Source organism: Microcaecilia unicolor, chromosome 1, assembly GCF_901765095.1.
Source record: "Microcaecilia unicolor chromosome 1, aMicUni1.1, whole genome shotgun sequence".
NCBI classification, from domain to species: Eukaryota; Metazoa; Chordata; class Amphibia; order Gymnophiona; family Siphonopidae; genus Microcaecilia; species Microcaecilia unicolor.
In genome coordinates this window covers 756,891,593-756,918,269 of record NC_044031.1, presented here as the reverse complement: position 1 = coordinate 756,918,269, position 26,677 = coordinate 756,891,593, and the positions used below count along the sequence as shown (strand labels likewise).

The 26,677-nt window shown below is 47.4% G+C and overlaps 1 protein-coding gene across 1 annotated transcript in view; it reads right to left on the bottom strand.

Annotated features, from left to right (window-relative positions):
* The window catches only part of SYNM (synemin), a 60,950-nt gene that overhangs the window by 22,577 nt on the left and 11,696 nt on the right, over positions 1-26,677 (bottom strand). The window contains exon 2 of the mRNA XM_030189731.1: positions 21,681-21,805. Coding sequence (XP_030045591.1) covers positions 21,681-21,805 — 125 coding nt within the window. The remainder of the gene's footprint in view (positions 1-21,680; positions 21,806-26,677) is intronic.

Sequence of the window (26,677 nt, the reverse complement as noted above, 5' to 3'; positions counted from 1 at the left end):
TAAGTGTTGGATTTTTTTATTGATTGGAGAGTTAAGATGTGATTATTCTGAAAAATGTATAAATTATGTGGATTTAGTTGTAATATGTGATGAATGATTTATTTATTTTTTACATTTGTATCCCACATTTTCCCACCTATTTGCAGGCTCAATGTGGCTTACATACAGAGCCGTAGCGAGGGAAGCTGACACCCGGGGCGGGTCACCGCTGTGCACCCCCCCAGTTGCAGCATGGCGCACCCTCCTCCCGCTGGAGCGCACCCCCCTCCCCCAGAGCGCATACCCCCCCGGAGCGCATACCTGTGGCGAGGGACGGGCAGGAGGGCCGATCCGCCCCGACTGCATGTTGCTGGGGTGTGTCAGCTCCGCGCTGGAAGTAACCTGTTCCGGGGCAGAGAGGGCAGTGCACCAGCGCGGAGCCGACACTCCCTAGCAGCATGCACCCGGGGCAGACCGCTCCCCCCGCCCCCCCTTCCTACGCCACTGCTTACATAGTACATTAACGAAATTCGCCAATTCCGGTATGAACAAATACAGTAATGTTGTGGTAGAATAAGGATATCGTACATACAGGTTAACAGCTCCTGAGCAAGCCTTAGTGATGAAACACAAATTTGTGTCGAGCTGAAAAAACAGCTTTAAAGAGTGGAGTCAACTAACTGGATATACTTGTGAGAGGATCAAATTGTTCCTTAATTTTGAAGAACTGAATTGACTACAGTGTCATCCATAAACAGTACAATCCGCTTAAGTGTACGGGTCTGGGACCAAAGAAATACATGCAGTTAACTGGAGCGTGCAATTAACCGTTGTGACCCAAAGAAGCTTGACATCTGATAAACATATGTACAGTACTGTTTATTATACGTACAGTATACAGTCTCCATTAACTGACGTTAGGCTTACTTGAAGTAATCAGTCATAGTCCTCTGTACACTCTTGCGTCTGTGAGTTCCATAGACTACGTCTGCCAGACGGTAAAAGCTGTCATAGCACTGACATTCAGTGGCCTCCAGATAGGCCCGCACGGTGTTGAGACTCTCCAGCGCTCTTGCAAAAGTGACAGGAGGAGGTTGTTGAATTTCGTCAGCATGTGCCTCGCTGCTCATTTCTTCATCTGTTCCATCATCAGCCGTTGCCTGCGTGTAGGCGCATATCTGGACATCAGTGCTGTCGTCAGCTGTTTGTAGATCGTAATCAACAGCTACGTAGTGATGAAACTCCTCTTCAGTAACACCAGCTGGGATGTCAATAAGCTCTTCATCTGACGCGTTTGCAACAGCTGCATCTGTTTCGTCCCTCTCCACATCCCTAACAAAGCTTGCCCGCTTGTAGCAGTTCACAATGGTTGCCTGTGTAACATGACTCCAGGCTTCTTTCTGCATATGTAGGGAATCCAACAGTGATAGATTAGGAGCCAGTTCAACAGCACGTTTATCCTTGCCAGTCTGGTCATCCATAATGCTCATCAGACGACGTAGCACAAGAGCCCGATAATGTTTTTTGAAATTGGCTATTATGCCCTGATCCATAGGTTGGATCAGAGAGGTAGTGTTTGGTGGCAGGAAGACCACCTTGACGTTAGACAGCCTGACATCATCACTGTGTGCAGCACAATTATCACAAAGCAACAAAATCTGACGCTTTTGTGCCCGCATTCTAGTGTCTAACTTCTTTAACCACTGCTTCCAAATTTCCCCAGTCATCCATGAATTTGCATTAGCCTCGTATGACACAGGAAGTCGCTTAGCATTCTTGAAGCAAAGGGGCTGTTTTCTCTATCCAATGACGAGTGGTTCCAACTTCTCACTCCCATCCATATTGCAGCAAAGGAGAATCGTCAGTCGGTCCTTCGATGTTTTACCTCCAGTAGTTTCGGCATGTTTGAATGCAAGTGTTCCATCAGGAATCACTCGCCAGTAGAGACCATTTTCATCAGCATTGAAAATGTCAAGAGGTGCAAACTCGTTCAAGATGGTAGGAAGAACTAAAACAACCCAATTTTCAGCACCAAAGTCATCAGCGTCTTGTTTTTCACCATGCTGTTTCTTGAATTTTATGTTGTTCCTCTCCTTCCATCTTTCCAAGCATCCAACAGTGGCTTTGAATTCAGTTAGTCCAAGCCTTTCAGCTAGCTGTTTAGCTTTCTCCATAAGCAGTAGACCACTGACAGGAAACTGTCTGCTCCTGACTTGAGAAAACCACCGAAGAAGAGCATCTTCTACCTCCTCAGTTTTTCCCGCCCGTTTTCGTTTCCGGTGTGGATTTGTTTTGCCAGTCTTCCAGAAGCTGGTCTTTTTGCTTCAAGACACGTGAAATTTGACTGGGATTGACACCATATTCTTTAGCAATAGATGCTTGACTTTGTTTTCTAATTTTTTAAGAACTTCTATTCGTTCAGCCAGTGTTATACAGTTGCGCGATGACGACGACTCCAGTGTAACAACTTTCTTTCGCTTATTCTGCCCGTGGCAGTTAACCAACGAGATTTCAAATTTATTGCCCCTTTGTCACGTGCCAATCGGCTTCTATATTCCGTGTGTGCGCTTATGCGGAGTCTTTCCTTCAGAGGAGCGGTCTTAAACCATGCATCTTTCCAAGATCTGTCTTCCGCGACCTAGTGCAATCCCTCGTACTCAGCCATCTGGATTACTGCAACTCACTATACGCAGGCTGCAAAGAACAAATACTGAGGAAACTTCAAACAGCCCAGAATACAGCAGCCAGACTCATCTTTGGAAAACCAAAATACGAAAGTGCAAAAACCCTTACGTGAGAAACTACACTGGCTCCCACTCAAGGAACGCATCACTTTTTAAAGTATGCACCTTACTTCACAAAATCATTCACGGTGAAGCCCCTGCATACATGTCTGATTTAATAGACCTACCACCCAGAAACGCTAAAAGATCATCCCGAACTTTCCTCAATCTCCACTTCCCTAAGTGCAAAGGCATAAAATACAAAGTACTGCACGCATCAACCTTCTCTTATATGAGCACGCAATTCTGGAATACACTACCACCCAACCTGAAAACGATCTCCGAACTAACCGACTTCCGCAAACTATTGAAGACTCATCTCTTTGAGAAAATCTACTGCAAGGATCAAAACACATGAAGTCCACACACACCAATAGAAATGCATCAATACACTTTCTTCTGAGTTCTCTTCCCCCGTATTTTCACCACACTTAAACTCCACCCACAGATAAAATTGTTATACCCTAATGTTCTCTTGTTATTGTTTTATCGTCTTATCAACTCCCTACTGTTACATTCCATTGTTCTATTCCCCATATGATATTTGACTTTGTCTTCCCATAACTCCTCACAATGTAACCCATAATCGTACTGCAACAAATTGTATTTCCATCATTCACAATGTATTGTAAGCCACACTGAGCCCGCAAATAGGTGGGAAAATGTGGGATACAAATGCAACAAAATAAATAAATAAATAAATATAAGCGAATCTTGCACTTATCAGTGGTGCGCTAAACCGAAGTTTGTCCCCATAGAAATTGATGGTGCCAAAAACGGGACTGAAGTACAGCATGCAGTTAAACAGAGCATGCGCTTATCCGACGTGCACTTAAATGGAGTGCACTGTATTGGAATTTGGGAATAACTATTGGATATACTGAGGATTCAATACTGAGAGAATTTTTTTAAGAATACTGCATGATGGATTATTGTAATTTTGTTGGGGGGGGGGGGGTATTCTTCAGTGCACCTTTTAAAATTAATGTGGTTATATTGTTTGAGTTTGAAATAAATTTGTACTTTGTTAATTTTGTATCGGAATTAGTATTTAATTTGGACTTTCTATTTTATTTCCTAGGGCCTTTCCTGTTCCACCCCTCATCTCCTCTGATGTAAATTTCTGCAGGTGAGATGTGGTACAGGCAGTGGCGAAGCTAGGTGGGGGCACAGGGGCCTGCCCCCCCCCCAATTTCATCCAGACCCTGGTTTTGCTGGCGGGGGACCCCAACCCCTGCCAGCCGAAGCCTTCTTCAGCACCGGTGTCCGACGACGACAATTCCATGCCCTGTGCTCTTTCTTCCTCCTGATGTCCTGTTCGTCCCTATAAGTGAAACTGAGCACGGCCAGGACTGGTTTTCACTGAGGTCTTTTTTTCTCCACCTCCTTTCAATAAAGTCCATATTCACCCTGGAATAGTCATGGTTCATGATTGTAGAATTTTTTTTAATATTGTGGTTATTATATTCTACTGGTTCCAACTGTGTGCGGTAACTGAAATCACCCATTATTATAGCGTTGCCCAGTTTGCCAGCTTTCCTAATCTCTGTAAACATTCCTTCATTCATCTGTTCATTCCGTCCCAGCTGACGGTAGTACAGCCCTCCAAGAATACTCCTTCCTTTCACACATGGAATTTCTATCCATAATGATTCCACGCAGCTATCTGTTTCATGTGGAATGCTTATTTTATTTGACTCAATTCCCTCTTTAACATATAGTACAACCCCCCCCCCCCCCAATTTGATCCTCTCTATCACTGCGATACAATTTGTACCCTGTTAACACAGTGTCCCATTGATTGTCCTCTTTCCACCAGGTCTCTGAGATCCCAGAATAGCTGAACAGATTTTATGCTGCTTATGCTAGAAATAACCAGTGGATTTTCCTAAGTCCATCTTAATAATGTCTTCTGGACTTTTCTTTTACCACATTCTCTGGCAACAAATTCCAGAGTTTAATTATTCGTTGAGGGAAGAAATACTTTCTCTGATTCGTTTTAAATTTACTATTCAGTAGCTTCTTCGTCCTTTAGATTGTAAGCTCCTTTGAGCAGGGATTGTCCTTCTTTGTTAAACTGTACAGCGCTGCGTAACCCTAGTAGCGCTCTAGAAACGTTAAGTAGTAGTAGTTCTTTGCGTACAACCTAGTCCTAGTCAGGGGTGTAGCTACGGGTGGGCCTGGGTGGGCCCAGGCCCATCCAATCTCGGCTCAGGCCTGCCCACCCAAGCGTACTGCAGCAGCCTTTTGTCTTTTTCCACTGTGTGAGTGACGAGTCATCGCGCAGTTCCTGGACACCGCCAGAGGCCGAGGTCGGCTGAGTGAGATACCGAGCGGCTCTTTCCGTCGAAGGGACACCCCAAGGGCCGCTTTTCTGTTCAGAGAGAGATCCCGAGTGGTTCCGACTTGCGCAAAGAAATTCTGTGCGATTCCCCTTGGCTCTGAGGGGTTGCGAGGGGCACCGGGAGGTTCTGGCGACTCCCCGGGAGATACCGAATTTCGGCGGGGAATAACTGGGGCCTCCGGTCAGCTCCAACTCTGCGGCTCCCACCTCTCACCTCTCACTTTGACGCCTTCACATGCTCCGGTGATTGCGCACAGCGCGGCAGGCTGGCAGCGTGACGTGTGCTTCTCAGACAAAAGATGCGTGGAGCAACGGTTGATGAGGCCTGGCTGTGCGAAGCGGGAAAAGGGCGAGGAGTGAGTGAGCGCATGGTGCCCCAGCGTACAGATTGGACACCTGGTGTGGGGCCTAGCTGTTCCAGTGTGTGGAAGGACTGATGGGGTAGGCGGCACCACCGCCCTTTCGGGGCGAGTAAGTCAGGTTCGTATGAGAACTGCTCCAGGGCTGGGCTTAGTGAGGCATACCTGAAAGATGAACTATATAGTCCAACTGCTTCTAGGAGGTGTGGGCCTGACCATTGGTACCTTAGTGGCCCTGCTTCCAAACATAGGTGCCAACTGTTCAAAATCATTATGAGTACTAAACACAACATCAAATTACCCATCACCTGACACAATGAAGGCATTTGCTCAATATTGGGTTGCTCAGCACCCATTGCACACACAGACCTGGATCTGCAGTTCCAAACTTTCTCTTCTGTTGTGCACTAGGAGTTATTGTCATGAGACAGACTATAAAGGATAACGTTTGTAGTGAGTGGTCTCTTCCCCCCACACCCCCATCCATCATTTCTTGCCTATTTAATAGGGAAGGAATGAAGGCCACTGCTAATACAGTGCTAATAATCCTTGCTCAAAGCCCACCTCTTCAATGTCGCTTTCGGCACCTAACCATTGTACGTCTTTCCAGAAAATCTAGACTGCCCCCAATTTGATTGACTGCACTTTTTTGTCCTTTAGATTGTAAGCTCCTTTGAGCAGGGACTGTCCTCCTTTGTTAGACTGTACAGCGCTGCGTAACCCTGGTAGCACTTTTGGGCTTGCAGAGAGGCAGATTCGGGTCGGCACGCAGTGGCAGCAGCACTGAAATGCAGGTCACGTCGCAGTGCTCGTTGTCCCATCCTACGCGGTGTGACGTGGCTGTGCACGGCGGCGTGCTCAGCCTCAGCTCAGCCTCGCTCCGCTTGCTCGTGGCCATCAGGGCAGGCTAAACAATAGCTGCACGCAGTGCACGCTGTCGCTTACAGGGATGAGCATTGAGCTAGTGCGAGCCTGGCCCTGGAAACGTGGGAAAAGTTCTTCGAGATGAGTTCCAAGCAGCTCCCAGCCCCGTCCAGCACTGCAGGTAATAAAATTTTAAAAGCTTTTTTTTTTACATCATAATTTTAATGTCTAATTTTTTTTAAATTAAAGTAGCAGGGGCCTGGGCACTATTAAAATTCATTGTTGTGCCCACCCATATTAGCTTTGGGCCCAGCCACTGGTCCTAGTATTTTTGGAAAGAGTAAACAAGCGATTCACATCCACCTGTTCCACTCCACTCGGTATTTTATAAACCTCTATTATATCCAGTGGCGTACCAAGGGTGGGGGTGGTCCGCCCCGGGTGCACGCCGCTGGGGGGTGCCGCGGTGCGCGCCTGCTCCGAGTTTGCTAAACTTCGTCGCTCGTTCGCTGCAGCTCCCTCTGCCCCGGAACAGGTTACTTCCTGTTCCAGGACAGTGGGAGCTGCAGCGAAGCAAAGTTTAGTGAACTCGGAGCAGGCGCGCGCCACAGCACCCCCCCAGCGGCGTGCACCCAGGGGGGTGTCATTTCACCGGAAGGGGGGGAGGTGTCATTTAGCAGGGGGGGCGCTGCACCCGGGGGGGGGGGCGCATTGGCGCTCTGCCCCGGGTGCCATCCAGGCCAGGAACGCCACTGATTATATCTCCCCTCAGTAGTCTCTTCTCCAAGCTGAAGAGCAGGATCTCAGTATTTCAGGGAAAGATCTGTAAACTGTTTATGCAGAAAGCAATTGAACCAAAGTGAGCAAAGTCCACAAGTATGAAACATCCAGAAAGGAAAAGGCAACTCAGTTCCTGGAAATGCTCCAAAAGTAAAGAGTTATAAAACAGCTGATGGACGATGCAGAAAAGTTAGCAGGATGTTGCAAGTGGAGAATTTTGTTCACAAATCATTTTCACCAGAGCAATAACAAATGTCTTGTTCTACAGAAGATTTTCATCCTGCTGTGCATGAACGAACATCAGCTGGGATATGAACCTGCTCCGTGAGCTGCAGTGCTATAATACAGCATCATTACATTATTCAGAGACAAAATAACTGAAGTCCTCACTCGATGCATTTATTTCCCAGCGGTCAAGGCTTTTTCTCCAGGGTTGCAATCTCCCCCCACGCTGCCCACTTCCTGGTGCCAGAGGGGGGAGCCTAGAGCGAAATGCGAAAAGAATATCCAGTGCGGTCCATTAACAGGAACGTTCACAGTCTTGGTGTGGGGGAGGTTTATCCTTTTTGAAAACCTCTTTTGCAATCTGTCATTACCTTTATAATTTATTACTGCTCAATATACACAAGCTGTCAACTGCTCCTGCTGGTGTGTTCGGTCCCATTTGTACAGAAATGCAGAGGATTCAGGTCTCCAAAATTCCCAGATGCTTTCTAGCCCATTATAAGCCCTAAAATTGTAAATTGTACTGCTTTGTTTGTCACTCTCCTGTCTCCATGCATATCCCCCTGTCTCACCCATCCACCTCCATCCCCACCCTGTTAGATTGTCACTGAAATGCTTTGATGTTTCACTTATATATACTGTCATCTACCAACATTTGCTTATTTCCGATCTGAGGAAGAAGGGCAACCTTCGAAAGCTAATCAAGAAATGTATTAAGTTATGTCCAATAAAAAAGGTATCATCTTATTTTCTTTTCCATGTTTTATTTTGTTTGATTTCTATAGATTCTACATGGAATGTTGCTATTCCACTAGCAACATTCCATGTAGAAGTCGGCCCTTGCGGATCACCAATGTGGCTGCGCAGGCTTCTGCTTCTGTGAGTCTGACGTCCTGCACGTACGTGCAGGACGTCAGACTCACAGAAACAGAAGCCTGCGTAGCCTTCTACATGGAATGTTTCTAGTGGAATAGCAACATTCCATGTAGAATCTCCAACAGTAGCAACATTCCATGTAGAATCTCCAATGGTATCTATTTTACTGTCATAGTAATGCTTGAATGTTTTCACTTATATACACTGTCAGCTAGCACATTTGCTTATTTCCGATCTGAGGAAGAAGGGCAACCTTCGAAAGCTAATCAAGAAATGTACTAAGTTATGTCCAATAAAAAAAGGTATCATCTTATTTTCTTTTCCATGTTTTATTTTGTTTTATTTCTATTGATTACCTTTAAGAGTGGACTAAGGTAATCTCTGTTCATATACACAAAGCCTCTTCTCCTGTCTATACATGTACCACAGCAGTGTTTCCCAAGTCCAGTCCTGGAGTACCCCTTGCCAGTCAGGTTTTCAGGATGTCCACAATGAATATGCATGAACTAGATTTGCATACACTGCCTCCATTATATGCAAATTCATTGTGGATCTCCTGACTGACAAGGGGAACTCCAGGACCAGACTTGGGAAACACTGTACTCCAGGAATGAGAACTGTGATAGCTGTCATCCCTGCCTGATATGCTGGTTTTGCTCTGATAATAATCAGTGTTGCCAGATGGAAAAAATTGTTCACACCCAAAACCAGCCCCAAACCGCACAAAGTCAATTTGCATATGAATGGCATCATTAATAAATATTAATGAGGCCATTTGCATACAAATGACATCTTTAAGCCCACCTCCACTGGCTGCGGCCACGGGAAAACTGAGCCAACCCACGGCCAACGGCCATGGGAAAAAACCGCGGTGGGCGAAAAACTGCTGGCAGGGCAAGAAAAAGCCACCCAAAATCCCTCAACCCGCACGTGGCGTGAAAAAGCCGCAGCGGGTCGCAGAAAGGAGCCCAATTGGGTGGGAAACCCGCAGCCCTGGCAGCACTCATAATGTCTAGTTAAAGTTTCTGTTCTAGATTAAAGCTTCCAACTGGATCCAGATTCACAGGACAATGTTGATCCAGTTCTAGGTTTACCCCAGTGCATGCTGGGACTTATAGTCTTGCTTTTCTGCAGTGCTTCCCAAACCCGGTCCTTGAGGCGCCCCAGCCAGTCAGGTTTTCAGGATATCCACAACGAATATTCATGTGAGAGATCTGCCTGCATTGCCTCCACTGCATGCAAATCTCTCTCATGAATATTCATTACAGATATCCTAAGAACCTGATTGGCTGGGGTGCCTCCAGGACCAGGTTTGAGAACCACTGCCCTTGGAAAACCAGGACTGGATTAACCCTTTCCTGCGGATCTAGTGGGCAGCCTTGTTCCAGATGTTACCACAGAGTCCACTGCCCAATAGCTACCCGTTAAAGGATGATAGGTAGAAGAATGAGAAAGCACTGGCCACGTCTTCTGACCGCTCTCTATCCACAGGAGCCATGTTTGCGTGGAACTCTCCTATCTGTACGCCCTGTCCCCTGAACCCACACCCATTCCTCTGTTCTTACAGGGCAGTGATTGAGATTCTAGTGACAGAGTTACTTCAATCAGTCTTCATCTGAACTCAGTGTAGACTGTAAGCTCTTCAGAGCAGAGACCTTTTCTTATGTGTATCAGTGCAATGTTGTAGCACTCGCTAAATCTTTGGCAGAATCTCGCATTGTGGAGGAATGCAGGACACAGGATGCAGGGTGCAGGGTGCAGGTGGCATGGCAGGGCCAAACTTCCACTTCATACTCTCCCAGCCCCCTGCTCTGCATATCACCATTAAGGTAAAAGGAAAGATAGTTCCCTGTAAACAAGTACCAAGTCATGAATGTCTTATGGGGGCTGTCACTTGTACAGCAGTTTCTTGGGCTGATTTGCTATTGCCTTCCCTAGCCATTTTTACACCCAGCTAAGGCCAGGTATTCATTTACTGACTGGAAGCGGATGGATGACTGAGTTGGTCAGAGGCCAGCTACCTGTCAGAAACCCCAGTACAGGATTTGAACTCAGGTTGTGGGCAAAGTAACATAGTAACATAGTAGATGACGGCAGAAAAAGACCTGCACGGTCCATCTAGTCTGCCCAACAAGATAAACTCATATGTGCTGCTTATTGTGTATGCCTTACCTTGATTTGTATCTGCCATTTTCAGGACACAGACCGTAGAAGTCTTGCCCAGAACTAGCCCCATTTTCAGGACATAGACCGTAGAAGTCTTGCCCAGAACTAGCCCCACCGCCCAAACACCAGCCCCGCCTCCCAATCTGGGCTAAGCTTCTGAGGATCCGTTCCTTCTGAACAGGATTCCTTTATGTTTATCCCACGCATGTTTGAATTCCACTACCGTTTTCATCTCCACCACCTCCCGCGGGAGGGCATTCCAAGCATCTACCACCCTCTCTGTGAAAAAAGTAGGCAAGCAACCTGCCAATTCACCTCAAGTCCTCATTGTCTTCACTAAACCAAACCAATTAAATATTTTATTTATTTATGGTATCTTTATGCACCTTACCTAGGAAACCGTTTATATTTTGACAGGTTATAGATAATACAGTAAATCCAGTCAGCCTAGAGACTGTCCTTTAGAACAGGGGGTCAGTGCTGTTGAAGGGTACCTGCCATGGAAGGGGTTAAGGGGCTGTGCCTACAGGAATCAGGAATTGAGCTTTGGCTCAGGCTGTTAGGCTTCTGTTAACAAAACAGTTGTATAGTTGCTAGAGTGATGTATGAACTCACTAAAAATAAAGCTCCAGAAATTCGTTCTATGTGACAGGGTTGCAGGACACGGAGCCAAGCTGGAGCCAAGCACTATTCCCTGCTAAATTCAAGCCCAGTACGAAAATAAAGGCTGCTCTCCCCCTCCCCCACCTCCCTCCCATCCTCCTGACAGAGAGAGTGAGCTGGCAGGCTTCATTCATGTGTGGCTCAAAACGATTGGGACAGTCTTAAGCAGGAGAGTGAGCTAACTGCGGAAAGTGCAACTCATAATCTCCTTTATCCCCTTTGAAGCTCCTGAGCTCTGGGATACCATTAGCAGAGAGGCAAGGAGCCAGCAAGAAAAACCGAAACTCCAAGCCCCAGTGACTTAAGCAAACTCATAGCTGCCAAGTTATCAAGTTCCAGAAAGGAAAGGTCTGACCAGTCCTGGATTCTCACTAACTCACAAGGAATACTCAGGCCTGCATATACTGTACAGCAAGACATGTTTATCCACTCCCACTCTGGGTTGCCAGATTTAAATTTTGTTTCCGACCCAAACCAGTTCCCGAACCAGCCCAAAACCGCACACCCCGCCTCTGCCGTCATCAACCCCGCCCCCTACATCATCGACCCCGCTCCCAATGTCATTAACTCTGCCTCCCCCGGGTCGCAAGGGGTAAAAAAACCACAACCGGACGAAGAAAAAAAAAACCCCAACAAAAATCAAAGCCGCCCAAAGAACCGCAACCCGCAGTGGTCAAAAATTTCCTGCAGCGGGTCGCGGAAAACTGCCCAATTGGGCGGGAAAACCGCCCATCTGGCAACTTTGACTCTAGCTGAGATAACATTAAACCATTTCTCTGATCCCATGTGAAACTTTCTTTTAAACCAATCACCTCACTTTCTAACTCTTCCTACTTTCTTACACTTCTATATGTTACATCTTTGCTTTACCCTTCGCTAGGGTTACCATATTTTGTCCCCCCAAAAGGAGGACACATGCCCCGCCCCCACCACACACCCCGCCCCTTTCATGCCCCGCCCTCTTTCACGCCCTCGCTCTGCCCCGTTATATTTTCCCCTCCCCCCTGTCACACACCCCGTCACCCCCCTCCCCTTACCTTACTACTGCCCTGGTGGGTTAGTGAGCTCTTCGGGGCAGGAAAGAGCCCCTTCTTTCCTGCCCGGAGTGCTGCCCTGCATGAATCCTTCTTCTTGCTGATCTCGGCGCCGATTCAAAATGGCCGCCGAGAGTTGAAGTCTCGCGAGGTCACTTCAACTCTCGGCGGCCATTTTGAATCAGCGCCGAGATCACGAACAGGAAGGATGCATGCAGGGCTGCGCTCCGGGCAGGAAAGAGGGGGCTCTTTCCTGCCCTGAAGGCGGAAGAGGTCACTAGACCAGCAGGGCAGTAGTAGGTAAGGGGAGGGGAGGCTAGCAATCTGCCTGTTTGTCCGCCCACCAGCCTGCCCATTTGTCTAGAAATATAGTAACCCTACCCTTTGCTATCACCTATAATGTTCTATTACATATTGTGTTGACATTGTAAATAGTATATACCAGTGATGGCGAACCTATGGCACGTGTGCCAGAGAGGGCACGCAGAGCCCTCTCCCTTGGCACGCGCGCCGTCGCCATCACTGGTCCGCCCACTCTCCCTCCCAGTTCGGCCTTCCTCCCGCCCTCCTTCCAACCCAACGAGCAACAGGCCGCCCGCCCGTCCTCCCTCCCTCCCAGCACCAGGAACCCCCCTCCTCCTAAAATTTAAAAAGCGTACCTCCTCGGCTCGGAGTCGGGGTTTAGGCGGCGTACGTCCGTAGCGGCAGCGAAGCGCGTGTGCTTCACTCGACGCGCCTTCGGCCTTCCCTGTCTCTCAAGCTCTGGTCCCGCCCATAGGCGGTTTTCGGCCATAATGGAAATCGGACCCGGCCATCTCAAACCCGGCGAAATGCAAGCTATTTGGTCGTTGGAGGAGCCAGCATTTGTAGTGCATTAGTCTCCCTGACTTGCCAGGACACCAGCCGGGCACCCTAGGGGGTACTGCAGTGGACTTCAAAAATTGGTCCCAGGTGCATAGCTCCCTTACTTTGGGTGCTGAGCCCCCCAAATCCCCCCCAAAACCCACTCTCCACAACTCTAGACCACTACCATAACCCTAAGGGGTGAAGGGGGCACCTACATGTGGGTACAGTGGGTTTGGGGGGGGGGGTTGTAGGGCTCCCATTTACCACCACAAGTGTACAAGGTAGGGGGGGGTGGTCCTGGGTCCACCTGCCTGAAGTGCACTACACCCACAAAAAACTGCTCCAGGGACCTGCATAGTGCTGAGATGGAGCTGGGTATGACATTTGAGGCTGGCATAGAGGCTGGCAAAAAAATGTTTAAAAAATGTTTTTTGGGGTGGGAGGGGGTTGGTGACCACTGGGGGAGTAAGGGGAGGTGATCCCCGATTCCCTCCGGTGGTCATTTGGTCAATTGGGGCACTTGGGGGAAGAGAGCAGGTGGGGGAAGAGAGGTTGGTAGTTGGGAGGCGAGGATAGGGGAGGGCAGACTTATACGGTCTGTACCAGAGCCGGTGATGGGAGGCGGGACTGGTGGTTGGGAGGCGGGAAATACTGCTGGACAGACTTGTACGGTCTGTGCCCTGAAAAAGGCAGGTACAAATCAAGGTAAGGTATACACATATGAGTTTATCTTGTTGGGCAGACTGGATGGACCATGCAGGTCTTTTTCTGCCGTCATCTACTATGTTACTTTTTTGAGGCTTGGTCGTAAAAACAAATGGACCAAGTGAAGCTGGTGAAATGCTCGTCAGAGCCGGCCATCTTTTTTCCATTATCGGGCGAAGTCGGCCATCTCGTAACAACGCCCCCATCCCGCCCCCGTCCTGCTTTCTGTACCCTGCCAAAACGCCCCCTTGAAGTTTGGCCGGCTCCGTGATAACATAGTAACATAGTAGATGACGGCAGAAAAAGACCTGCACGGTTCACCCAATCTGCCCAACAAGATAAACTCACGTGTCATTTTTTGTGTATACCTTACCTTGATTTGTACCTGTCTTTTTCAGGGCACAGACCGTATAAGTCTGCCCAGCACTATCCCCACCTCCCAACCACCAGCCCTGCCTCCCACCGCCTGCTAAGCTTCTGGGGATCCCTTCCTTCTGAGGAGGATTCCTTTATGTTTATCCCACGCATGTTTGAATTCCGTTACCGTTTCCCTCTCCACCACCTCCCGCGGGAGGGCATTCCAAGCATCCACCACTCTCTCCGTGAAAAAATACTTCATGACATTTTTATTTTATTTTTGTTACATTTGTGCCCCGCACTTTCCCACTCATGGCAGGCTCAATGTGGCAGGCACTGGAGTGTTAAGTGACTTGTCCAGAGTCACAAGGAGCTGCCTGTGCCAGGAATCAAACTCAGTTCCTCAGGACCAAAGTCCACTACCCTAACCACTAGGCCACTCCTCTACTTGAGTCTGCCCCCCCTTCAATCTCATTTCATGTCCTCTCGGTCTACCGCCTTCCCCTCTCTGGAAAAGGTTCGTTTGCAGATTAAAACCTTTCAAATATTTGAACGTCTGTATCATATCACCCCTGTTTCTCCTCTCCTCCAGGGTATACATGTTCAGGTCTGTAAGTCTCTCCTCATACGTCTTGCAACGCAAATCCCATACCATTCTCGTAGCTTTTCTTTGCACCGCTTCAATTCTTTTTACATCCTTAACAAGATACGGCCTCCAAAACTGAACACAATACTCCAGGTGGGGCCTCACCAACGTCTTATACAGGGGTATTAAAACCTCTTTTCTTCTGCTGGTCACACCTCTGTCTATACAGCCTACCAACCTTCTAGCTACGGCCACCGCCTTCTCACACTGTTTCGTCGCCTTCAGGTGATGGAAAGCAGTTGCGCCGGCCAAAATCAGCTTTCGATTATACCGATTTGGCCGGGTTCAGGAGATCGCCGGCCATCCCCCGATTTGTGTTGGAAGATGGCTGGCGATCTCGTTCGAAAATAAGCTGGACAGTAACATAGTAGATGACGGCAGAGAAAGACCTGCACGGTCCATCCAGTCTGCCCAACAAGATAAACTCATATGTGCTACTTTTTGTGTATACCTGACCTTGATTTGTATCTGCCATTTTCAGGACACAGACCGTGTAAGTCTGCCCAGCACTATCCCTGCCTCCCAACCACTAGCCCCGCCTCCTAACCACCGGTGCTGCCACCCGATCTCCGCTAAGCTTCTGAGGATCCATTCCTTCTGAACAACATACATAGTAGCATAGTAAATGACGGAAGAAAATTCCTTTATGTTTATCCCAAGCATTTTTGAATTCCGTTACCGTTTTCATCTCCACCACCATCCCTAGGCTCACGTCCTATTCCTATGCAGACTGGGTGTATGGGAGCCAGCAGAGGACGGGGCGGCTGGAGCCGGGTACCGCCTTCCTGATTTCGGTCATAGTCAGGCACTGCCTGTGGATGGCGCGCTGTGGGGTTTCCCTGCGCCAGGAGTACAGGTCTGCTGAGCAGGTCAGCTGGGACGTTATTAGAGCAGTCCAGGAGGCAGCACGATGGGAGAGGGTTGCGGTGGGTGCACAGACCTTCGGTGTCTTGTGGAAGCATGTCAGACTGAAGCTTCATTGATTGGTTTTTGCTGGGAGGAAGGGGGGGAATTGGGGGGATGGGTTTTTGTATTTTTTTGTATAAAAGTTTGTTGGGGATGGTTTTTATGTGCTGACATTTGTTCTCCGTTTCTTTCAATAAACGAATGCTCCAAGTATCCACCACTTGAATACATTTGATTTGTGTGCACTGATTTCAATTGGTAGAATCAGGAACTACAAATCCCACAGTGCTTTTGGATGTAAGTTCAAAAACCAGGACTAATAAAAAGGTCTCTCTCCTGCAACTCGGGCCTCAATGCACTAAAATCCCATTAGAGCACCGATCGATCGCTATTTCCAACTCGGTAAAAATTACTACGTTGGAAATAGCGAGCGATGCTCAGAAGACACGGGATGCAAATGACCTGCGCACAAAAACAACAAGCAGCTCAGTAGTGGCGGGGGGGGGGGGGGGGGGGGGGGGGGGAGCCAATCGGTCTGCCGAGCATGTGCAGAACAACCAACTGCTAAGCGTGTCTGCTCTGCTCACGCTACAGACAGCTTTCTTACACGCATACATGCTGCGTGTATGAAAACAGATTGTAGTCTTTTTTTTTTTGTTTGACGGTTGAATTACTTGGAAGGAACAACCAATATCTGCACATTGGCTGTCTCCTCTCCACGGGATCTGGACTTGCCAGGAAACAGGAACATTCTGATTATTTTTGTTAAAATTAAGCCCGGTTGTATGGAGAGAAGACAATCCTGTGGAGGAACTGAAAAGTTTTTCACTGAACGGAGTGAGATGTTGCAGAGCGGAGCAAAAGTTTAACATGTGGCAGAAGACTTAGGGCCCTGTTTACTCAGATGCACTACCATTGTTAGCATGCGCTAAACGCTAGAGACACCCATATATTCCTACGGGTGTCTCTAGTGTTAGTGCGCACTAATTTTTAGCACGCGCTAAAAAACAGTGCACCTATAGCGCAGCTTAGTAAACAGGGCCTTTATTATTATTAATAGCATTTGTATAGTGCTACCAGACTCACGCAGGCTGTTAGTATGAAAAGACAAGAGGCTTTGGCTGCTGTCTTAAGAATTGAAATCATTTTTTGAGTTCCTGAGGAAGTTTTGACGAAACCCTGCAGTGTTGGACTCTTGATGATTTATGGAATAATACTAGACTTTGAGCCCGTAAAAATGGGCTATTATAGGAAGGGGGGTTGAAAGGCCCGCCCCCACCGCCGAGTTCGCCGCTGCCCCTCCCCCTCCGAATTCGCGCCCCCTCCCCCACCGAGCCGTCACCACCCACCTTCCACCCGGCCGGGCCCTCGCTCCGCTATTGAAACAGCGAGGGTCCGGGAACGCAGCATTGAGCTCTGCTGAGCTGCCGACGTCGGCCTTCGTTCTTCTTCTCTGCCTGTCCCGCCCTCGTGTGACGTAACGTCGTCGAGGGCGGGACAGAGGCAGAGAAGAAGAAGGAAGGGCGATGTCGGCAGCTCAGCAGAGCCCAGTGCTGCGTTCCCGGACCCTCGCTGTTTCAATAGTGGAGCGAGGGCCCGACCGGGTAGAAGGTGGGTGGCGGCAGCGGCGACTCGGGTGGGGGGAGCGTTAGACGGCGGTGTCCCTCCCTCTGAAATGCGCAGTACAGACCCTCTGTGTTCTGGCCCCCGTCATCACGTATTGACGCGGGGGTGGGGCAGAGAAGGTCTCTACTGCGCATTTGCGAGTGAGTACGGTCACTCGCCGTTTATATGTTTGATAGTTGGAAGAGAGCTGAATGATGAGTCCCCGCTTTTTGAAAGAGTCACCGGGAAACCTTTAAAGTCTAGATACCGTGATGGTCCGGCGCCTTAGTGGGGGATTATCCTTTGATTTAACAGCCTTGAGGAGAGTCAATCAACGGAACAGGATAAGTGCCTCCTTTTTGTCTGTTTAGAAGTTGTGAAGAACATTATTGGTTCTAAAGTATTGTTTTAGTGTTCATTGAGGACTTGTGGAACGGAAGGCATTAGTTTGATACTCACATCTATATTATGAATTTTAAATATTTTTGTAAGAGTTTTCCATTGGTATGTGATTAGAGCACTTGAGTGTGGTTTTGATAAAAGCATTGTGATAAAAAATAAAAAAAAACACAGTGTGGTTCAATGACTGAGAAGCTCAACCACCCGTAGAGACGTTAACATATATGATTATCATCTCGTTTTGGGTGAGTAAATACTCTGAGAACCCTCTAAAAAAAATAATATAAATATCAGAGGTGGACATAAGATCGCAATTTGATGTGGGGTCTAACTCTTGCCTTTTTTCTGTATCCACATTTTCAGTCTCTGGTTTGTGGTGCGTTAGTTATAGATTGTTTCCAGAGCACTTGTGTATTTGGGATCATTTTTTTTTTTGCTTATATTGAATTTTAATACCACAGTACCCCCACCAAAGTATTGTCTCTCTAACAACAAAAATATATTTTTTAAGGACAGTTCAAGTAGAGGCCACAGCTTGTTGGGCCTTGTCAGAAGCTGTTCCAGGTAATCTGAGCACCAGCACTAGAATAAAAAAGTATTGCAACATGGACGGTCCGCAGCTATCACAGCTTCAGCCAGGCAGTACCGACAGCTCTTGACCACCCGTTAAATATTCATCGTTAGGGGAGGCGGTCCTTTCTGCGCATCACTAGGAAAATGGATGCATTGCTCGGCATGCACATTTGAATGGTAAGTAGTTCATTTAAATAATTTAGTATGCAATTATTGCTAGCTGCTACTGCGACAGGAAAAGAGCCTGCAAAACCATTTTGTGCACGTCTTGCTGAACTCTGCTCGCTTAACTGGCCACAAGCAGTATAAAACACACATTGCAGGCTCGTTAATTTTTGTGCATCTGGGTCTGAGCAACTTGGCATTCGTGGATTCTGGCCTGATCAAGTATTATTAAGGCTGCCAACTGGATCCAGATTCATCCAATAGGATTGATTCAGTTCTGGGTTTATCCCCCATTGCATGCAGGGACCTTGTAGTTCTGATTTCCCTATGAAAGACAACAGATCCCTGCATGCAATGGGTTAAACCCAGGACTGGATGAACCCTGTCAGGTAAATCTGGATCTAGCTGGCAACCTTACCACCTGGAAGTGGATAACTTGACTGTTCTAGAATGGGTGGAGAGGAGAAGACACAGCATAGAAAGGCAATGTATGAAATAGAAACTCATGACATTGACATGACAAGATTGGCAGGAGGCACAGAAAGAGAGTCTGTGCAGACCCACCTGTCCTGCCCTGTTTCAGTGTCTGTCCCCCCCCCCCCCCCCCCCCCCCGGACAGTCAAAAACACAGGCTAGGACTGATGTGTTAAACAGAGGCTTGTCCAGAGCAGGGGCGTAGCCAGACCTCGGCGGGAGGGGGGCCACAGCCCGAAGTGTGGGGGCACTGTTTAGCCGATCCCTCTGCCACTTTGGACCCCCCGCCGCTGCAACCACAACCCCCCGCTGCTGCTGCTGCCGCACCCCCCCCCCACCGCCACCACTGCAACCCCCCACCGCCGCCGCCACATCAGATACCTTGTTTGCTGGTGGGGGTCCCCAAATCCCGCCAGCCGGAGAGTCTTCTTCAGTGCCGGTCGACTCCAGTGCCTTCGTGGTGTGATCATCTGTTTCTGACACCTTACGTCCTGCACCGTGCATGTAGCCCCGTGCAGGACGTAAGGCGTCAGAAACAGATGATCACACAACGAAGGTGCTGGAATCGACCGGCACTGAAGAAGACTCTCCGGCTGGCGGGGATTGTGGAACCCCGCCAGCAAACAAGGTACCTGATGATGCGGCGGCGGGGCGGGGGGTGGGCAGTGGCAGTGGGGGGAGAGCAAATGTAGAGGGGGCCAGAGCATAATCTGTGGGGGCCCATACCCCTGTGGCCCCACGTAGCTACGCCCCTGGTCCAGAGTCATGAGCTCCATGAATGGTTACAGCCGTCACGGAGATCCTTTATCACCGGAAAATGTGTGAGGTCTTCCTTTAAGGATTCAGGTCACAGGGTATTTTAGCTCCCTCGAAGGCAAATAGCAGTACATTTATAAAGAAAAAACTTCACAAGATAAGACTGCCATACAAAAAAATGCTAAACTGTGAACTGGCTCTTCCCTAAACGCAGCCACCGCAGCTACTCTGTGCATCTTAAGCACGCTTTCTAAAACACAGATTCCTAAAACGAAATATCCGGGGTTTACAAAGAACAAAACTAATTTTGTGCTAGTGTTCCACACAAAAGGTCAACTTTGTGTCCTTTGATATCAAAATGTTCCTGTTTTTTTTTTCCAATCTGATTTGCAGCTGGATGCCATTTAACCCTTCCTGAGTCTATCCGAGAGAGCAGAATCCGCAGTTCAGTTTCTTCACTCCTAGGTCTCATATTTCCATAGGGAGAATATGTCCGTGACATAAACGCACAGGTGGTGAGTGAGTCTCTTTCAATTGAAAGGAAGCTCTGGAATGAGGGCACAGGATGAACTCCAGGCTCCGCTCATTCTGCCTCGCCTCACCCTATGCTTGGAATCAACTTCCTGAGCCCTTATGCCAAGCCCCCTCCCTACCCATCTTCAAATCCTTGCTCAAAGCCCACCTCTTCAATGTTGCTTTCGGCACCTAACCTTTATACCTTTCAGGAAATCTAGACTGCCCCTATTTGACTGACTGTACATTTGTCCTTTAGATTGTAAGCTCCTTTGAGCAGGGACTGTCCTTCTATGTTAAATTGTACAGCGCTGCGTAATCCTAGTAGCGCTTTAGAAATGTCAAGTAGTAGTAGGTGAAAGAGGACAGACTCTGGAGTAATCAAAGGAAATACTTCTTTATTGCAAGTGCGGTGAAGCGGTGGAGATAAAAAAAAAAACGTATCTGAATTCAAGAAAGCTTGGGACGAGTACATACAGTAGGATCTCTAAGGGAGAGGAAGGAATTGTGGACGATAAGGATGGACAGACTGGATAGGACAAACGGTCTTTATCTGCTATGATTTTTCTCTGTTTCTATGAAAATGCTCAATAAAACTGGTTTCAGAATAGCCTTGAATACTCACCCCCAGTCTCATCTCAGATAATTCTTAAAACAGGTGAAATAAAATATATTACTAATCACAGAAGAGCCACATGATGTGTGGTTAAGATTTGTACTGGTGGCAGTACCAGAAAGAAAATGTTAGAACTTACAACAAAGCAGTGGCGTAGGAAGGGGGGGGGGCGGTGGGGCGGTCCGCCCCGGGTGCACACCGCTGGGGGGGTGTCGGCTCCGCTGCTTCCCTGCTCCCTCTGCCCCGGAACAGGTTACTTCCTGTTCTGGGGCAGAGAGAGCAAGGAAGCAGTGGAGCCGACGCAGCTCCCAGCGACGTGCACTCGGGGCGGATCGGCGTTCCCGCCCGCCCCCCGCTTTCATATGGCAGTAAGAATACGCTCTGGGGAGGGTGCGCTGAGGGGGGGGTGCGCTGTGCTGCACCCGGGGGGGTGCGCAGCGGCGACCCGCCCTGGGTGTCAGCCACCCTCGCTACGGCACCGCAACAAAGTACATTCTCTTTATATTTTTGGAATTTGGAATTATATTTTTGGAATCTATGCGCGTAGATCACTAGATGTATTCTATAATGGAGTCCGCAGAATTCTTCCCACTCGTAGGAAAAAAGAGGAAAGACGAGGGGTGTGACATGAGCATACCAGAAGTCTAAGCGTGTAGTTACAGAATTTACTGTTAACTCTGGATACACTGAAAACTCAATTTGGCTGGGTGTCCCGAAGGGGCTGGATTGAGAACCTTGCTAGATATGGGAAAATTAGGTTCTTACCTTGGTAATTTTCTTTCCTTTAGTCACAGCAGATGAATCCATTATGAATGGGTTGTATCCACCTACCAGCAGGGGGAGATAGAGAACACTGAAAACCATAGTGCCTCTAGGACGGCTAGCTCCATCTGTCTCTCAGTATTTTGAAGCTTCCAAAGCAGTGTTAAACCGTAAACTCACTGGCCCAGGTTGTCCTAGTGAGGACAACCATAATTTTGTTCTACAAAATGTACTGCATAATCAGAGTGGAATACAATTAATACTGAGTTGGATCACATCCTTACCTGTACGCTGCAACTTCCAGGCTGAGCCCCGACTTGACCTCCATGAGCTTGTTGTAGTCCTTCAGCCGATCTGTAACGCTCATGTCGAGGGACAGCTTTTCTTCTTCAAGTGATTCTATCATCACCTAGCAAAGAGAGTAAATGTTATGGTAACTCACAGCTCAGACTAATGGAACAACTTCTTAAAAGAACCCAGACCATGGCAGCTGGGGTATATTCTAGCAACGGAGCCAGGAATTACATGTAGAAACACCCTTTCCCGTTCAGGTAGCTCATAGCATTTCAATGTTTGGAGGTAAGAAATTGGGAAAGAGAGGGGGGAGGTCTGAGGTGTTAGATTTAGTATGAGATCTTGTTTACTCATCTAACCAGGAGGGTAGAGAACCACAGAGGAAGACAACAACATGGCTGAATAAGGAATGAAACCCTATAAGGAAGAGGTTTATTTTATTTTATTTATTTGTTTGTTTGTTTGTTTGTTACATTTGTATCCCACATTTTCCCACCTATTTGCAGGCTCAATGTGGCTTACATTGTACCGTAGAGGTGTTCGCCGTCTCCGGTAGAGAGACAAATGCAAAGAGTTGTTGTGGTCAAATAAGGACAAAGAGAGTCCAAATCTCCCGTAAAAAACACCAAAAAACAACAAGAACGGAAGATGTACAGAAAGACCAAACTAAAATTTTATTTTCGTCTTTCTGTACATCTTCCGTTCTTGTTGTTTTTTTGTGGTCGAATAAGGTTCATGTGTTGTAGACACATTGGTGAATCATATAGAGGTAGAGTGATGCAGAGTTTGTAACAAGCTTTGGTTTCGTTGTGTTGCAAGGTTTAGGCACTTAAGTTGGGTCGATAAGGTATGCCTTTATGAACAGGTTGGTTTTTAGTGATTTTCGGAGATTTAGGTGGTCGTGTATTGCTTTCACGGCTTTTGGTAGTGCATTCCACAGTTGTGTGCTTATGTAGGAGAAGCCGGATGCATAGGTTGATTTGTATCTGAGTCCATTGCAGCTTGGGTAGTGAAGATTTAGGTATGTTCGTGTTGAGCCGATTGTGTTTCTTGTTGGTAGGTCTATGAGGTCTGTCTTGTGTCCCGGGGCAGCGCCGTAGATGATTTTATGGACCAGAGTGCAGATTTTATTCTAACCTTTTTGGTTCCCGCACCCCTTTCACTGATCGATGAAACCCTTGCACCCTCTTCCTAAACTATGTGTCCACTAGTGACTACTGACAGCTACATATGTCACTACCACTGCTAAAACATATCTCTAAAATTACAGTGGTACACAGTTATACTACCAATAACTGTATTAACTGCCTTCATTCTGATTAGAAAGTTTCAATAAATTGCCTCAGATTTCAAGACCCCTCTCTGCACCCCATTCTGACCTCTTCCCACACCCCTTGGGAGTGCAGGCACTACTGGTTAAGAACCCCTGCTACAAAGGGTCACATGTCTACAGCAGACTAGGATGAGGTCAAGCATCTATAATGGATAATTTGGATGGGATCAAGCATTTATAGTGACAGTGGGATAGGGACCAAGCATTTAAATGGGCAACTGGGATGGGGTCAAGTTTCTATAGTGACAGCTGGGATGGGGATCAAGCATCTAAGATGGGGGTCAAGGATCTATAGTAACAGCTGGGATGAGGTCAAGCATCTATAGTGACAGCTGGGATGAGGTCAGGCATCTAAGTGGGCAACTTGGATGGAGTTAAGCATCTATAGTGACAGCTGGGATAGGGATCAAGCATCTACGATGGGGTCAAGGATCTATAGTAACAGCTGGGATGAGGTCAAGTATCTAAGTTGGCAACTGGGATGGGGTCAAGCATCCATGCTTGGATGGGGATCAAGCATCTAAGATGGGGTCAAGGATCTATAGTAACAGCTGGGATGAGGTCAAGTATCTAAGTTGGCAACTGGGATGGGGTCAAGCATCCATAGTGACAGCTTGGATGGGGATCAAGCATCTAAGATGGGGTCAAGGATCTATAGTAACAGCTGGGATGAGGTCAAGTATCTAAGTTGGCAACTGGGATGGGCTCAAGCATCTATAGTGACAGTGGGATGGGAATCAAGCATCTGAGTGGGGCAACTGGGATAGGATCAAGCATCTAAGTGGGCAACTGGGATGGGGTCAAGCATCTATACTGACAGCTGGGATAGGGTTATGCATCTACATGGGCAACTAGGATGGGAACAAGATAGTAGATAAAAATAAAGTTAAAAAAGAATCTATAGTGAGCAGCAGGGGTGAGAACATAAGAATAGTCAGACAGGGTCAGATTGATGGCCCATCTAGCCCAGTATCCTGCTTCCAATGGTGGCCAATCCAGCCAGAAACCCAAATAGTAGCATGATGAGGACAAGCATCTACAGTGGGTTTGTGTCCTTGCAGTGTAGTCAGAAATAACTAGGCAAACTGGATGAACCAAATGGTCTTTTTCTGTCATCAGCTACTATGCTACAATGAGGTGAGATGTACGAATCCAAATATTGTGTGCACCTCCTGCAGGGAGAGGAAGGATATGACAGACATTCAAATAAATGCTAAAGTGAACGTGATGTCCTAAAACAGGTCATGATACAAGCTTGAAAGGGGGTAGACTTAGGAGTTACATAAGAAAATTCTTCCTTCAAAATATGGTGGAGGAGTGGCCTAGTGGTTGGGGTGGTGGACTTTGGTCCTGGGGAACTGAGGAACTGAGTTTGATTCCCACTTCAGGCACAGGCAGCTCCTTGTGACTCTGGGCAAGTCACTTAACCCTCCATTGCCCCATGTAAGCCGCATTGAGCCTGCCATGAGTAGGAAAGCGCAGGGTACAAATGTAACAAAAATAAAATAGATACTATTGGAGATTCTACATGGAATGTTGCTACGATTGGAGATTCTACATGGAATGTTGCTATTCCACTAACAACATTCCATGTAGAAGGTTGCGCAGGCTTCTGTTTCTGTGAGTCTGATGTCCTGCACGTATGTGCAGGACGTCAGACTCACAGAAGCAGAAGCCTGCACGGCCACATTGGTGATCTTCAAGGGCCAACTGAGGAACTGAGTTTGGTTCCCACTTCAGGCACAGGCAGCTCCTTGTGACTCTGGGCAAGTCACTTAACCCTCCATTGCCCCATGTAAGCCGTATTGAGCCTGCCATGAGTGGGAAAGCGCGGGGTACAAATGTAACAAAAAAAAAAAAAACAGCTTTCATTCTGGCTCTGGCACCATGGTAGGGCACTGGACTATTATCCTACCCCATTTCTTCTGATTTAGCTCATGCTTTTTTGTTGATAGCTCAAGATGCATTCCATTATCCTCAGGGAAGTCATGATTTAAGGGTTATATTTCTTAATATATTAATGTAAACCCCTTTCTTGATAACGCAATAATGTAGACTTGCACATGAGGCAACAGAAAGTGATGTGATTTGCTCACGGTCACAGGAGGTGGCAGCAGGATGTGAGTCCTGGTGTCCATGGGTCTTGACCTGTGGTGCTAATCACTAGATACCTGACCAATGACCTCTTCCCCGCCCAGTTCTCCATGCAGTCTTAAGGCCTTCACGATATCGGTTCACACCGCGGCTAGAACTTTGACAATGAGGGACCCTGTAGTCTGCAGGGATCGGCTGGCACGACACAGTCAGCCCATAGTTTGAACCTGCCTTTCTGTCGTTATGACTAGAAGGCTCCTTTTATTGTAAAGCACTTTGACAGCCATGGGAAAGAGTGGTAATTATCAACTAATAAGTGGAAATGGAAAATAGATGGCAGAGGACATAGACTTGCCATGGAAGACTGTGCTCTCCTACCTGCCAGAGGGAGATGAGAAAGAGAAGACTGAGAGGGGATCCTCATGATTGGAAGAAAGTAGGACAGGGAGAAGCCTCCATGCAGTAATTTATTTATTCATTTATTGCATTTGTATCCCACATTTTCCCACCTTTTTGTGGGTTCAGTGTGGCTTACAATATATTATGAATCATGGAAATACAATTTGTTACAAATCGGTTATGGATTACATTGTGATGAGTTATGTGAGACAAAGTCAAAGTATCGATAAGGAATATAATAATGGAAAAGAGCACTGAAACGTTGGAAGGAAGTAACGGAAACAAAAAGGGGCAATATATAGTAACAGGAAAACATTTGGTATACATTTTCTGTGAGTAAAGGTATGAGTGTGGTGAGATTAAGGGGGATGAGAATTCAGAAGTGGCTGTATTGATGCATTACTGAACAGTGAGTGTGGGCTTTATGTGTTTTGGTTCTTTTCGTAAAATTTCTCAAAAAGATGGGTCTTCAATAGTTTGCGGAAGGTGGTTTGCTCGTAGATCGTTTTCAGGTTGCGCGGCAGTGTATTCCAGAACTGCGTGCTCATGTAAGAGAAGGTTGACGCGTGCAGCGCCTTGTATTTCAAGCCCTTGCAATTAGGGAAGTGGAGGTTGAGGAAAGTTCGGGATGATCTTTTAGCGTTTCTGGGTGGTAGGTCTATTAAGTCAGACATGTAGGCTGGGGCTTTACCGTGAATGATTTTGTGGACTAATGTGCATACTTTAAAAGTAATGCGTTCCTTGAGTGGGAGCCAGTGTAGCTTCTCTCGTAAGGGTTTTGCACTTTCATATTTTGGTTTTCCGAAGATGAGTCTGGCTGTTGTATTCTGGGCTGTTTGAAGTTTCTTCAGTTTTTGCTCCTTGCAACCTGCGTATAGTGAGTTGCAGTAGTCCAGATGGCTGAGTACGAGGGATTGCACTAGGCTGCGAAAGACGGATCTTGGGAAGAATGGTCTTATTCTTTTCAGTTTCCACATGCAGTAGAACATCTTTTTGGTTGTGTTGTTTGCATGAGTTTTGAGTGTTAGGTGGCGGTCGATAGTGACTCCAAGGATTTTTAGCATTTCTGAGATTGGAAGGTTTAGTTTTGGTGTGTTTATAGCGGTGTATGGAGTACTAAAGAACTGAGGGGAAGGAAGAGAGGTTCCATTCTACACAAGA